This window comes from Lucilia sericata, unplaced genomic scaffold (genome assembly GCF_015586225.1).
Source record: "Lucilia sericata isolate MDLA Ls3-8-SP2 unplaced genomic scaffold, ASM1558622v1 Contig000496F_arrow, whole genome shotgun sequence".
NCBI lineage: Eukaryota > Metazoa > Arthropoda > Insecta > Diptera > Calliphoridae > Lucilia > Lucilia sericata.
The window spans coordinates 179,138-195,908 of NW_023994510.1; the positions used below are offsets into that span (position 1 = coordinate 179,138).

A 16,771-nucleotide genomic window follows, 5' to 3' on the forward strand; every position below is an offset into this window, starting at 1 on the left:
CTTTCAATCAGTCTATTATTTACCACTTTTTTTTTTTTGAAGACAATTGCAAAAATTTTAAAACCTGCATTTATAAACATTGTGCATACAAAAATTATATGCTTTCTGTTGTTGGTTTAATGCATTAACTGAAAAATAAAAATTTCATAATAATAAATAAAACACACACATTGGGTGTTATTTTTTTGGTCTGTTACTATTTTTGGTAGCGATTACTGAATTTAAATAAAAGTAAAACATTTAATTTGTTCACTTTTCTTTTCAGCTGGGAGCTACACAGAAAAATAAGTTATGGTTGATTTCATAGAATGTTTAAAGGGAAGTTTCTTTTAGAAAATTTCGAAATCGATGGAAAAATTTTTTTATAGAAAACTTTTTCGAAATCGATGTAAAAGTTTCTGTATAGAAAATTTCGAAATCGAAATCGATAAAAAGTTTTTTGTAGAAAATGTTTCATTGAAAACGATGGAAAAGTTTCTTTATAGAAATATTTTCATCGAAATCGATGGAAAAACTTCTTTATAGAATATTTCGAAATCGACGGAAAAGTTTCTTTAAAAAAAATTTCGAAATCGATAGAAAACTTTCTTTATAGAAAAATGTTCATCAAAATTGATACAAAGGTTTCTTTATAGTAAATTTTTCATCGAAATCCTTGGAAAAAAATTTTGAAACCGAAATTTCTTTATAGAAAATTTTTATCAAAATCGATGAAAAACTTTCTTTATAAAAAAATTTCGTAATCGAAATCGATGGAAAAGTTTATTTATAAAAAATAGTTTATTGAAATCGATGGAAAGGTTCCTTTACAGAAAATTTTTCCTTAAAATTGATAAAAAAGTTTCTTCACAGAATTTTTTTTATCGATTTCGAAGAAAAATTTTTTTATAGAAGATATTTATCGAAAGTTTCTGTATAGAATATTTCGAAATAGAAATCGTTGGAAAAGTTTCTTTATAGAAAATGTTTCATCGAAATCGATGGAAAAGTTTCGTTATATATAATTTTTCATAGAAATCGATGGAATGTTTTCGTTATAGAAAGTTTTTCATCGATATCAAAATCGGTAGAAAAGTTTCTTTATAAAAAATTTTTCTTATTAAAAACTTTCATCGAAAACTTTTCATCGATTTTGATGGAAAAGTTGCTTTGTAGAAAAATTTTCATTGAAACCGATGGAATAGTTTCGTTGAAGAAAGTTTTTCTTCGATATCGATGGAATACTTTTGTTATAGAAAATTTTTTTATGAAATTGTTTAATCGAAATCGATGGTAATGTTTCTATATAGAAAATTTCGAAAACGAAATCGATGGAAAAATGTCGACATCGATGGAATACTTTTTTTATAGAAAGTTTTTTTATGAAATTGTTTAATCAAAATCGATGGTAATGTTTCTATATAGAAAATTTCGAAAACGAAATCGATGGAAAAATTTCGGTATAGAAAATTTCGAAATCAAAATCAATATACAAATTTCTTTATAGAAAATGTTTATCAAAATCGATGGAAAAGTTTCTTATAGAAAATTGTTCATCGAAATCGATGAAAAGTTTCATTATGGACAATTTTTCATCAATTTCGATGAACATTTTCCATCTAAATCGATGTATAGTTGCTCATAGAAAATTCTCATCGGTATCGATGCTGATTTGCTTTGAAATCGATGTAAAATTGCTCAAAAAACATTTTCATCGCAATCGATGTAAAGTTTCATCTCAATTGATGTAAACTTTCTTTAGAAATTTTTCATTGAAATCGAAAATTTTCATTGAATTTGATGTAAAGTTTCTTATAGAAAGTTTTAATCGCAATCAATGTAAAGTTTTGTATAGAATATTTTTCAATGAATTCAACTGAAATCTCAGTAGAAAGAGTTGAGCCATTTAATCGTCTAAAGTAGAGTATCTTCCAATTCCCCTTAACCCTCACTATTCCCCCTCTAAAAGTCGTAATATTAAAAGTTTCTTAATTTAGTTTTATTTACTCATTTACAAAACGTAACTGTGTTGCTGTTACTTTTGATGTTGGTTTTGTTTTTATTATAATTTGAAATGCATTTTTCTGGTTGTCGCTTTATGGAGGCGATATACGATGGTTGGTAAATGACTAAATACTGCTGCGGTAATTTTATGCATGTTTTAGGACATGTTTTGAATTTTTAACTATTTTTTTTTTTTTAATTTTTAAATAGCGACTTAAGTGTAAATTAAATTGTGTGTATGAAGCACTTTTATTTTTGTTTAAAACATTGCGTGTAATCGGTATGTGGTTTATATGTTATCAACTATTTTTTTACTTTATAGTTTTTTTGGAAGCTATAAAAATGCGCTAAAAAATAAAGGATAAGGAGATATTTTAGATGCCCTGCATTGCTTGTCGCTTTACTAGTAACAAGCAACAAGTCTTGAACTCGTAACACTTAAACTGATAGACTAGAACTGTCTGCTTGCTAGTCTTTAGTCGTCTCATACTCTTCTTTTAAGGAAAAAAATTATTTTTGAGTTATTAAATTTTAATAAAAAAATTACCAGTGTTACTGACGTTTCACTAGATCACCAAATTACATAACATAATATTTCTTATAGGGTGCTTATCTCAGCAGGTTGATAGTGGTAAAATTGTTGAAATGGTATTATAGTAGTCTTAAATTTTACCTAATAACTTAATTCTAAATTAACTACTTAAATACATATTTTTCATATTTTCTTTAAAATTGCAAAATTAATTAGACATTAAAAATACCACTTTAAATTTATTACGTAAATATTTGACTGCAATTAAAATAGTGCAAAAAATTCAATATTTTGTAACATAATAAATTAACTATTAAGCAATAAGAATAGGCTGCGTTTCTGGTTTGGCACTAATCAGACATGTAATGTATATAAATTAATAATATATTGATTTTCTAAACAGAATCTAGATGTTGTTATTTAAACTAGAATCATAGCCGGAAGTCAAGTCTTTTGGCAAGTAGATAATTTTATAGTATTAAACAAGGAGCTCCTATATTTGGTTATTTTGGACTGCTCGTTTTATTAGATTTTTGTTGACTAGACTATAGACTAGATTTTTCCTTTCATTAGATTTTTGTTGACTAGAACTATAGACTAGACTATAGACTAGACTATAGACTAGACTATAGACTAGACTATAGCTAGACTATAGACTAACTATAGACTAGACTATAGACTAGACTATATACTAGACTATAGACTAGGCTATAGACTAGGTTATAGACTAGACTATAGACTAGACTATAGACTTGACTATAACTAGACTTAGACTAACTATAGACTGGATTATAGACTAGACTATAGATTAGACTATAGACAGACTATAGACTTGACTATAGACTAGACTATAGACTAGACTATAGACTAGACTATAGACTAGACTAGAGACTAGACTATAGACTAGACTATAGACTAGACTATAGACTAGACTATAGATACTATAGACAGACTATAGACTAGACTATAGACTAGACTATAGACTAGACCTATAGACTAGACTATAGACTAGACTATAGACTAGACTATAGACATAGACTAGACTATAGACTAGACTATAGACTAGACTATAGACTAGACTATAGACTTGACTATAGACTAGACTATAGACTAGACTATAGACTAGACTATAGACTAGACTATAGACTAGACTATAGACTAGACTATAGACTAGACTATAGACTTGACTATAGACTAGACTATAGACTTGACTGTAGACTAGACTATAGACTAGACTATAGACTAGACCATAGACTAGACTATAGACTAGATTATAGACTAGACTATAGACTAGACTATAGACTAGACTATAGACTAGACTATAGACTAAACTATAGACTAAACTATAGACTAGACTATAGACTAGACTATAGACTAGACTATAGGCTAGACTATAGACTAGACTATAGACTAGACTATAGACTAGACTATAGACTAGACTATAGACTGGACTATAGGCTAGACTATAGACTAGACTATAGACTAGACTATAGACTAGACTGTAGACTAGACTATAGACTGGACTATAGACTAGACTATAGACTAGACTATAGACTAGACTATAGACTAGACTATAGACTAGACTATAGACTAGACTATAGACTAGACCATAGACTAGACTATAGACTAGACTATAGACTAGACTATAGACTAGACTATAGACTAGACTAGACTATAGACTAGACTATAGACTAGACTATAGACTAGACTATAGACTAGACTATAGACTAGACTATAGACTAGACTATAGACTAGACTATAGACTAGACTATAGACTAGACTATAGACTAGACTATAGACTAGACTATAGACTAGACTATAGACTAGACTATAGACTAGACTATAGACTAGACTATAGACTAGACTATAGACTAGACTATAGACTAGACTATAGACTAGACTATAGACTAGACTATAGACTAGACTATAGACTAGACTATACTAGACTATAGACTATATAGACTAGACTATAGACTAGACTATAGACTAGACTATAGACTAGACTATAGACTAGACTATAGACTAGACTATAGACTAGACTATAGACTAGACTATAGACTAGACTATAGACTAGACTATAGACTAGACTATAGACTAGACTATAGACTAGACTATAGACTAGACTATAGACTAGACTATAGACTAGACTATAGACTAGACTATAGACTAGACTATAGATTAGACTATAGACTAGACTATAGACTAGACTATAGACTAGACTATAGACTATGACTAGACTATAGACTAGACTATAGACTAGACTATAGACTAGACTATAGACTAGACTATAGACTAAACTATAAACTAGACTATAGACTAGACTATAGACTAGACTATACTAGACTATAGACTAGACTATAGACTAGACTATAGACTAGACTATAGACTAGACTATACTAGACTATAGACTAGACTATAGACTAGACTATAGACTAGACTATAGACTAGACTATAGACTAGACTATAGACTATAGACTAGACTATAGACTAGACTATAGACTAGACTATAGACTAGACTATAGACTAGACTATAGACTAGACTATAGACTAGACTATAGACTAGACTATAGACTAGACTATAGACTAGACTATAGACTAGACTATAGACTAGACTATAGACTAGACTATAGACTAGACTATAGACTAGACTATAGACTAGACTATAGACTAGACTATAGACTAGACTATAGACTAGACTATACTACTAGACTAGACTATAGACTAGACTATAGACTAGACTATAGGCTAGACTATAGACTAGACTATAGACTAGACCATAGACTAGACGTGGTATTTTTCGATAAAAAAAGGTACCTACGGAAAAAGTACTTGAGTACTGAATTTTCCATACCTGAGGCTAATAACAAAAATTGGCAATGTTAAAATAAGATGTTAAATGTTCCTCGATTAATTTATAATTAGCAATATTTGTAGGGTAAGTCGACAAAATAGGAACTCAATAGAAAAAAAATCCAAAAATGCATAATTTAAAATCTATTATTAGTTGAAAATTTCCTCACTTACCTTTAAAATTTCCTCTGTAGGTGTTAGCTAACATCTTTAAACAAATTTAAAGAAAAAAGATTAACGACCGAACCGTTTCCCGTTTAATTTACTTTATTGACAATATGGGCAACTCTATTGCCCTTTAGCATTACAATAAAACCAACAATAACACTTGTTGACAAAATATAAAGATTACACTTTTTTCTTTATTCTTACATCTTTACTTTATGCCTTTTCTTATTTATTTATAATATGGGCAACTCTACTGCCTCTACTTCATTACACTAAAAACAACAAAACACTTGTTGTCAAAATATAAACATTGCACTTTTTTCTTTATTCTTATATTTCGATTTCTACTTTTACTTTATGCTTTTTCTTAATGCTCTGCTTTAGTAAATATTTTACTCTTTTTATTTTTTTATGCTCTTCTTTTTTAAGAAGAAAAAAACAACAACACTAACCAAATTTTAATGCAAATCACGACAAGCTCAACCCACACTGACACAATCTCTGTGTAAAGGGCTTTTGCATAGAAAAAAACACAACAACAATATTAAACAAATACCCGTAACTACAAGAACAACAAAGGAACAAGTGCAGACGCACTTATTTTTTTACTTTGAGACTTCTTTTTTTTCACTGAATGATTTTCATAATAATTTGATTTTAACACTAAATTACAATTTATTTACACTTCTTAATAGATTTTTTACTAGATTACTTTGTTGAGATAAATATTTAGGGATTTTATAAGATTTAGAACACTTTTACTATAATTAAAACAAACTAAAAGACGGACGACAAATTTTAACGTGTTTATTTAGAGGTAACCGCGTGAGAACTAAATAAATTCCTTACTACGGCAGAGTTGCCAGTGAAGAGAGAGATTTGTTAGAGAGAAGGATTTCATTGATAAATTTAGGATTTTAATGCGGAAATGGAAAATAATAGTGAGGATTTTATTTGTTAAATTGGGAGTTTAATGGAAAAAGAAAAGTTAATATTTAGTTAGTTAGTTAGTTAGTTAGTTAGTTCGTTCGTTCGTTCGTTCGTTAGTTAGTTAGTTAGTTCGTTTTAGTTAGTTCGTTAGTTAGTTCGTTCGTTGTTCGTTCGTTCGTTCGTTTTCGTTCGTTCGTTCGTTCGTTCGTTCGTTCGTTCGTTCGTTCGTTCGTTCGTTGTTCGTTCGTTCTTCGTTCGTTCGTTTCGTTCGTTCGTTCGTTCGTTCGTTCGTTCGTTCGTTCGTTCGTTCGTTTTCGTTCGTTCGTTTTCGTTCGTTCGTTTCGTTCGTTCGTTCGTTTCGTTCGTTCGTTCGTTCGTTTCGTTCGTTCGTTGTTCGTTCGTTCGTTCGTTCGTTCGTTCGTTCGTTCGTTCGTTCGTTCGTTCGTTCGTTCGTTCGTTCGTTTTCGTTCGTTCGTTGTCGTTCGTTCGTTCGTTTCGTTCGTTCTTCGTTCGTTCGTTCGTTCGTTCGTTCGTTCGTTCGTTCGTTCGTTCGTTCGTTCGTTCGTTCGTTGTTCGTTCGTTCGTTCGTTCGTTGTTCGTTCGTTCGTTCGTTCGTTCGTTCGTTCGTTCGTTCGTTCGTTCGTTCGTTCGTTGTCGTTTCGTTTCGTTCGTTCGTTCGTTCGTTCGTTCGTTCGTTCGTTCGTTCGTTCGTTCGTTCGTTCGTTCGTTTGTTCGTTTTCGTTCGTTTCGTTCGTTCGTTCGTTCGTTCGTTCGTTCGTTCGTTCGTTCGTTCGTTCGTTCGTTCGTTCGTTCGTTCGTTCGTTCGTTCGTTCGTTCGTTCGTTGTTCGTTCGTTCTCGTTTTCGTTCGTTCGTTCGTTCGTTCGTTCGTTGTTCGTTCTTTCGTTCGTTCGTTCGTTTCTTCGTTCGTTCGTTCGTTCGTTCGTTCGTTCGTTCGTTCGTTCGTTCTTCGTTCGTTTCGTTCGTTCGTTCGTTCGTTCGTTCGTTCGTTCTTCGTTCGTTCGTTCGTTCGTTCGTTCGTTCGTTCGTTCGTTCGTTCGTTCTTCGTTCGTTCGTTCGTTCGTTCGTTCGTTCTTATGTTCGTCGTTCGTTAGTTCGTATCGTTCGTGTCGTTAGTTCGTTCGTTCGTTTCGGTTAGTTAGTTTCAGCCTATAGCCCGCCTACCTAGACTCAGCCTCCGCCTCACTATAGAACTCGCCGCTCCCACTCAGCCTACTCGCCTAGACAATAGACTAGTTAGTTAGTTAGTTAGTTAGACTATAGACCAGACTACTAGCTATAGACTAGACTAAACTATAGCTAGACTATAAACTAGACTATAGACTAGACAATAGACTAGACTATAGACTAGAATATAAACTAGACTATAGACTAGAATATAAACTAGACTATGACTCGACTATAGACTAGACTATAGACAAGACTATAGACCAGACTATAGACTAGACTAAAGACTAGACTATAGACTAGACTGTAGACTAGCTTATAGGCTATTCTATACAATAGACTATAGACTAGACTATAGACTAGACTGTAGACTAGACTATAGAGTAGACTATAGACTGGACTATAGACCAGACTATATTGTAAAATACTCTCCTTTAGCGTATAGTAGATAAAGTTTTGTTTTTATCTAAAACATTTTTTTTATAATTTTTAATATTTTTTTTTTATTTAAAAATTTTCTTAACAAAAAATATTAACATTATTTGTTAAATTAAATTATAAAACTAAATAACATTAAAACTTTGGTATACAATTTACATAGACTTTGGTATGAAGAATACATGATTTTTAATAAATACACACACATAAATATTTGGGATAAAGTATTAATTCTAATGAAATCCTTTTGCAAAGGAAAAGGTGAAATTTCTAGAAAAGTGTATGATGATGATGATGAGCCAATGTCAAAGGTGCAGCATGGAGATGAGCATGAGGCACAGCATGTACATGATGGGCATGTAGTTTAGCTAAACGTGGTTGGGGGAAAGCATAACCAACAGACACATGATGAGTGGTGGTTTTAGGTCCAGGAATAGCGCGATAGCTGGGTAGGGGTTCTACGAAGGGTAGGGCTTCAAAGACCGGAGGAAGGATGGGAGTGGGGGCAGGTACAACATGAGTGTGAATCAAAGGAGCTGGAGCAGGGACTACATGAGCGGGGGCGGGGAGGAAATGTGTGGGAGCTGGCAACAATGGTGCGGGAGCTGGTAGCAATGGAGCAGGAGCGGGCAACAAAGGTGCAGGAGCGGGCAACAAGGGAGCTGGGGCTGGAAGTAAAGGAGCAGGAGCTGGTAGAACAGGAGAAGCATGGAAATGTGCGGGTGGTAAAAATTTAGCGTGATGGTGATGAGGTAGCAAAGGTCCAGCAGCATGGAAGTGAGCTGGTGGTAATACTGGTGGCACTAAATCCAAATGATCGGGTACTCCATGGAAACCATAGGGAAGAGAAGGTTTAGCCTGGGCCAATACAACAGCTAAAGCTAGCAAGGCAAAAGCCTAAAAGAGAAATTGTTTAAAAGTTAATTAATAATAATTGTATTCATTGAAAAAACATTAAAAAACTTACCACTTTAACATGCATCATCTTGTTTAGTTTTGTAAACTTAAATCCCCTTTAAATTAAATTTTTTGTATGACAGACAACTCTTTGTCTATGCAAATGATGTGAAACTAATGAATTATTAATTATTGCACTGCAATTTATACTCAAAACACCTGTTTAAAACAAAGTTTTGATTGTTAATACAATTTGAATCACCCACCCATGTAATATGCAAGCTTCCTAAAAATTATTAATAATTTTTCAAACAAATATTACTTTACGATTATTGCTTAACCGCTACCAAAAGTTCCTTTAAAACATTTAAGCCACCCACCCAATAATAGGCCCACCATATTTGGTTCCACTAATTTTTGGGTGTGTTACCAACTCTTTGACTATTTGAAACAAACAAACAAACCAACGCACACAATTTATTTAGCCACTTTGTCTACTAAGTAAGTAAAATTTGTTATGAAAATATATGATTAAAAGCCGCATGGCAGAGTGCGTGATTATAATTTGTTCAAAATGTCTGTGAAATAAGTCGTGACTAATGCATTCGTTTGGCCTACAAAAACGCTAGAAATTATAAAACAAAATAACGAAAACAAAAATCAAAGAATTGTTTAAGTCTTAGCCAAGTTGTATAGAAAATTTTCAATAAATTTTACAGTTGTTGTTGTTTTTCTATTTTTTTTTTGTTTTTGTAGTGGCTCTACAATTATGGTGTTTTGGGTTAATAACCCAATTAAATTTTGTAGTACGTTTCCAATTTATTGTTTTTTTTTTTCTTGTAGTAAGTACGCAAGTATGTTTGTATTTGGTCTCAACTAAATTATGTAATTTGATTTTTGTCGTTTTTATTATATAATACATTTTTTTTTAAAATAGACAAACAGATACAAAAATAAATTTAATTGCGTTAATTTGAAAAATAGTTTGCTGTTATTGTGTATTTTATTAGTTAAGTTACTTAGTTTATGTTGGCAATGCTGTTAACAGACACTTAATTAGTTCAGTTTGTTAGTAAACCAATGTAATTAATTAATCAATCGCAGTGGGTAACAAAATTGAACAAAAATATTTTTGTTGTAAAAATGTGTTTTATGTGTAAAAATTGATCGACTATAGGCTAGAAAACAAACTACACAATATAGACTAGACTATAGACTAGACTATAGACTAGACTATAGACTAGACTATAGACTATTGAGAAGACTATAGACTGGACTATAGACTAGACTATAGACTAGACTATAGACTAGACTATAGACTAGACTATAGACTAGACTATAGACTAGACTATAGACTAGACTATAGACTAGACTATAGACTAGACTATAGACTAGACTATAGACTAGACTATAGACTAGACTATAGACTAGACTATAGACTAGACTATAGACTAGACTATAGACTAGACTATAGACTAGACTATAGACTAGACTATAGACTAGACTATAGACTAGACTATAGACTAGACTATAGACTAGACTATAGACTAGACTATAGACTAGACTAGACTAGACTATAGACTAGACTATAGACTAGACTATAGACTAGACTAGACTATAGACTAGACTATAGACTAGACTATAGACTAGACTATAGACTAGACTATAGACTAGACTATAGACTAGACTATAGACTAGACTATAGACTAGACTAGACTATAGACTAGACTATAGACTAGACTATAGACTAGACTATAGACTAGACTATAGACTAGACTATACTAGACTATAGACTAGACTATAGACTAGATTATAGACTAGACTATATATTAGACTATAGACTAGACTATAGACTAGATTATAGACTAGACTATAGACTAGACTATAGACTAGACTATAGACTAGACTATAGACTAGACTATAGACTAGACTATAGACTAGACTATAGACTAGACTATAGACTACACTCTTTACTTGACTATAGACTAGACTATAGACTAGACTACAGACTAGACTATAGACTAGACTATAGACTAGACTATAGACTAGACTATATACTAGAAAACATAAAAGTCCATTTTCTGGCTAAACCAGTGCCTCTAGGGCCTAAACAATGAAAACCTGTTATCACTTTTGCTTCCTACCAAAACTCGATTTTGAGTGAAAACATAAAATTCCATTTTGTGGCTAAACTAGTGGTGCTAGGGCCTAAGCAATGAAAATCTGTGATAATTTTTATTTCCTACCAAAACTTGAATTTGAGTGAAAACATAAAAGTCCACTTTCTGGCTAAACTAGAGCCACTAGGGCCTAAACAATAAAAATCTGTGATCACTTTTGTTTCCTACCAAAACTAGATTTTGAGTAAAAACTTAAAAGTCCATTTTCTGGCTAATCTAGAGCCGCTAGGGCCTAACCAATGAAAATCTGTGATCGCTTTTATTTCCTACCAAAACTCGATTTTGAGTAAAAACATAGAAGTCCATTTCCTGGCTAAACTAGATCTGCTAGGGCCTAAACAATGAAAATCTGTGATCACTTCTATTTCCTACCAAAACTCCATTTTGAGTGAAAACATAAAAGTCCATTTTCTGGCTAAACTAGAGCCGCTAGGGCCAAAATACTTAAAAACTGCGATCACTTTTATTTCCTGCCAATACTCTATTTTGAGTGAAAACATAAAAGTCCATTTTCTGGGTAAACTAGAGGTGCTAGGGCCTAAATATAAACTCGATTTTGAGTGAAAACATAAAAGTCCATTTTCTGGCTAAACTAGAGCAGCTAGGGCCTAAACAATGAAAATCTGTGATCACTTCTATTTCCTACCTAAACTCCATTTTGAGTGAAAACATAAAAGTCCATTTTCTGGCTAAAATAGAGGAGCTATGGCCTAACCAATGAAAATCTGTGATCACTTTTATTTCCTACCAAAACTCCATTCTGTGTGAAAACATAAAAGTCCATTTTCTGGCTAAACTAGAGGTACTAGGGGCTAAACAATAAAAATCTGTGATCACTTTTATTTCCTACCAAAACTCGATTTTGAGTAAAAAGACAAAAGTCCATTTTCTGGCTAAACTAGAGCCGCTAGGGCCTAAAAAAACTCGATTTTGAGTGAAAACATAAAAGTCCATTTTCTGGCTAAACTAGACCCGCTGGGGCCTAAACAATGAAAATCTGTGATCACTTTTATTTCCTACCAAAACTCGATTTTGAGTGAAAACATAAAAGTCCATTTTCTGGCTAAACTAGAGCCGCTAGGGCCTAAACAATGAAAATCTGCGATCGCTTCTATTTCCTACCAAAACTCGATTTTGAGTGAAAACATAAAAGTCCATTTTCTGGCTTAACTAGAGGTGCTAGGGCCTAAACAATGAAAATCTTATTTACTACGAAAACTCGATTTTGAGTGAAAACATAAAAGTCCATTTCTGGCTAAACTAGAGCCGCTAGGGCCTAAGCAATGAAAATCTGTGATCACTTTTATTTCCTACCAAAACCCGATTTTGAGTGAAAACGTAAAAATCCATTTTCTGGCTAAACTAGAGCCGCTAGGGCCTAAACAATGAAAATCTGTGATCACTGTTGAGTGAAAACATAAAAGTCTATTTTCTGGCCAAACTAGAGGCGCTAGGGCCTAAACAATGAAAATCTGTGATCACTTTATTTTCTACCAAAACTCGATTTTGAGTGAAAACATAAAAGTCCATTTTCTGGCTAAACTAGAGGTGCTAGGGCCTAAACAATGAAAATCTTATTTACTACGAAAACTCGATTTTGAGTGAAAACATAAAAGTCCATTTTCTGGCTAAACTAGAGCCGCTAGGGCCTAAACAATGAAAATCTTATTTACTACGAAAGCTCGATTTTGAGTGAAAACATAAAAGTCCATTTTCTGGCTAAACTAGAGGTGTTAGGGCCTAAACAATGAAAATCTGTGATCACTTTTATTTCCTACCAAAACTCCATTTTGAGTGAAAACATAAAAGTCCATTTTCTGGCTAAACTAGAGCCGCTAGGGCCTAAACAATAAAAATCTGTGATCACTGTTGAGTTAAAACATAAAAGTCCATTTTCTGGCCAAACTAGAGGCGCTAGGGCCTAAGCAATGAAAATCTGTGATCACTTTATTTTCTACCAAAACTCGATTTTGAGTGAAAACATAAAAGTCCATTTTCTGGCTAAACTAGAGGTGCTAGGGACTAAACAATGAAAATCTGTGATCACTTTGGAGTGAAAACATAAAAGTCTATTTTCTGGCTAAACTAGAGGTGCTAGGGCCTAAACAATGAAAATCTGTGATCACTTTATTTTCTACCAAAACTCGATTTTGAGTGAAAACATAAAAGTCCATTTTCTGGCTAAACTAGAGCCGCTAGGGCCCAAACTATGAAAATCTATGATCACTTTTGAGTGAAAACATAAAAGTCCATTTTCTGGCTAAACTAGAGGTGCTAGGGCCTAAACAATGAAATTCTGTGATCACTTTTATTTCCTACCAAAACTCTATTTTGAGTGAAAACATAAAAGTCCATTTTCTGGCTAAACTAGAGCCGCTAGGGCCTAAACAATGAAAATCTGTGATCACTTTTGAGTCAAAACATAAAAGTCCATTTTCTGGCTAAACTAGAGGTGCTAGGGCCCAAACAATGAAAATCTGTGATCACTTTTATTTCCTACCAAAACTTGATTTTGAGTGAAAACATAAAAGTCCATTTTCTGGCTAAACTAGAGCCGCTAGGGCCTAAACAATGAAAATCTGTGATCACTTTTCAGTGAAAACATAAAAGTCCATTTTCTGGCTAAACAAGAGCCGCTATGGCCTAAACAATGAAAATCTGTGATCACTTTTATTTCCTACCAAGTGAAAACATAAAAGTCCATTTTCTGGCTAAACTAGAGCCGCTAGGGCCTAAACAATGAAAATCTGTGATCACTTTTATTTCCTACCAAAACTCGATTTTGAGTGAAAACATAAAAGTCCATTTTCTGGCTAAACTAGAGCCGCTAGGGCCTAAACAATAAAAATCTGTGATCACTTTTGAGTCAAAACATAAAGGTCCATTTTCTGGCTAAACTAGAGGTGCTAGGGCCCAAACAATGAAAATCTGTGATCACTTTTATTTCCTACCAAAACTTGATTTTGAGTGAAAACATAAAAGTCCATTTTCTGGCTAAACTAGAGCCGCTAGGGCCTAAACAATGAAAATCTGTGATCACTTTTCAGTCAAAACATAAAAGTCCATTTTCTGGCTAAACAAGAGCCGCTATGGCATAAACAATGAAAATCTGTGATCACTCGATTTTGAGTGAAAACATAAAAGTCCATTTTCTGGCTAAACTAGAGCCGCTAGGGCCTAAACAATGAAAATCTGTGATCACTTTTATTTCCTACCAAAACTCGATTTTGAGTGAAAACATGAAAGTCCATTTTCTGGCTAAACTAGAGCCGCTAGGGCCCAAACTATGAAAATCTATGATCACTTTTGAGTGAAAACATAAAAGTCCATTTTCTGGCTAAACTAGAGCCGCTAGGGCCTAAACAATGAAAATCTGTGATCACTTTTATTTCCTACCAAAACTCGATTTTGAGTGAAAACATAAAAGTCCATTTTCTGGCTAAACTAGAGCCTAAACAATGAAAATCTGTGATCACTTTTATATCCTACCAAAACTCCATTTGGGTGACAACATAAAAGTCCATTTTCTGGCTAAACTAGAGCCGCTAGGGCCTAAACAATGAAAATCTGTGATCACTTTTCAGTGAAAATATAAAAGTCCATTTTCTGGCTAAACAAGAGCCGCTATGGCCTAAACAATGAAAATCTGTGATCACTCGATTTTGAGTGAAAACATAAAAGTCCATTTTCTGGCTAAACTAGAGCCGATAGGGCCTAAACAATGAAAATCTGTGATCAGTTTTATTTCCTACCAAAACTCCATTTTGAGTGAAAACATAAAAGTCCATTTTCTGGCTAAACTAGGGCTTAAACAATGAAAATCTGTGATCACTTTTATTACCTACCAAAACTCGATTTTGAGTGAAAACATAAAAGTCCATTTTCTGGCTAAACTAGAGCCGCTAGGGCCTAAACAATGAAAATCTGTGATCACTTTTATTTCCTACCAAAACTCGATTTTGAGTGAAAACATAGAAGTCCATTTTCTGGCTAAACTAGAGCCGCTAGGGCCTAAACAATGAAAATCTGTGATCACTTTTATTTCCTACCAAAACTCGATTTTGAGTGAAAACATAAAAGTCCATTTTCTGGCTAAACTAGAGCCGCTAGGGCCTAAACAATGAAAATCTGTGATCACTTTTGAGGCAAAGCATAAAAGTCCATTTTCTGGCTAAACTAGAGGTGCTAGGGCCCAAACAATGAAAATCTGTGATCACTTTTATTTCCTACCAAAACTCGATTTTGAGTGAAAACATAAAAGTACATTTTCTGGCTGAACTAGAGCCGCTAGGGCCTAAACAATGAAAATCTATGATCACTTTTGAGTGAAAACATAAAAGTCCATTTTCTGGCTAAACTAGAGGTGCTAGGGCCTAAACAATGAAAATCTGTGATCACTTTTATTTTCTACCAAAAGTCGATTTTGAGTGAAAACATAAAAGTCCATTTTCTGGCAAAACTAGAGCCGCTAGGGCCTAAACAATGAAAATCTGTGATCACTTTTCAGTGAAAACATAAAAGTACATTTTCCGGCTAAACAAGAGCCGCTATGGCCTAAACAATGAAAATATGTGATCACTTTTATTTCCTACCAAAACTCGATTTTGAGTGAAAACATAAAAGTCCATTTTCTGGCTAAACTAGAGCCGCTAGGGCCCAAACAATGAAAATCTGTGATCACTTTTGAGTGAAAACATAAAAGTACATTTTCCGGCTAAACAAGAGCCGCTATGGCCTAAACAATGAAAATCTGTGATCACTTTTACTTCCTACCAAAACTCGATTTTGAGTGAAAACATAAAAGTCCATTTTCTGGCTAAACCAGAGCCGCTAGGGCCTAAACAATGAAAATCTGTGATCACTTTGGAGTGAAAACATAAAAGTCCATTTTCTGGCTAAACTAGAGTTGCTAGCGCCTAAACAATGAAAATCTGTGACCACTTTTGTCTATTTTTTGGCTAAACTAGAGGTGCTGGGCCTAAACAATGAAAATCTGTGATCACTTTTATTTCCTACCAAAACCCCATTTTGAGCGAAAACATAAAAGTCCATTTTCTGGCTAAACTAGAGCCGCTAGGGCCTAAACAATGAAAATCTGTGATCATTTTTATTTCCTACCAAAACACGATTTTGAGTAAAAACATAAAAGTCCATTTTCTGGCTAAACCAGAGCCGCTAGGGCCTAAACAATGAAAATCTGTGATCACTTTTATTTCCTACCAAAACTCCATTTTGAGTGAAAACATAAAAGTCCATTTTCTGGCTAAACTAGAGCCGTAGGGCCTAAACAATGAAAATCTTATTTACTACGAAAACTCGATTTTGAGTGAAAACATAAAAGTCCATTTTCTGGCTAAACTAGAGCCGGTAGGGCCTAAACAGTGAAAATTTGTGATCACTTTTATTTCCTACCAAAACCCCATTTTGAGTGAAAACATAAAAGTCCATTTTCTGGCTAAACTAGAGCCGCTAGGGCCTAAACAATGAAAATCTGTGATCACTGTTGAGTGAAAACATAAAAGTCCATTTTCTGGCCAAACTAGAGGCGCTAGGGCCTAAACAATGAAAATCTGTGATCACTTTGGAGTAAAAACATAAAAGTCCATT

The 16,771-nt window shown here is 33.4% G+C and overlaps 1 protein-coding gene across 1 annotated transcript; it reads right to left on the reverse strand.

Annotated features, from left to right (window-relative positions):
* Positions 1-8,322: 8,322 nt before the first annotated feature.
* On the reverse strand, positions 8,323-9,072 carry LOC119605564 (vegetative cell wall protein gp1). The gene is made up of 2 exons (XM_037958756.1): positions 9,055-9,072; positions 8,323-8,984 (listed from the first exon to the last, which is right to left on the reverse strand). The coding sequence occupies exons 1-2, from the start codon at positions 9,070-9,072 to the stop codon at positions 8,358-8,360; spliced, it is 645 nt and encodes a 214-aa protein (XP_037814684.1). The 3' UTR covers positions 8,323-8,357.
* Between the last annotated feature and the right edge of the window lie 7,699 nt (positions 9,073-16,771).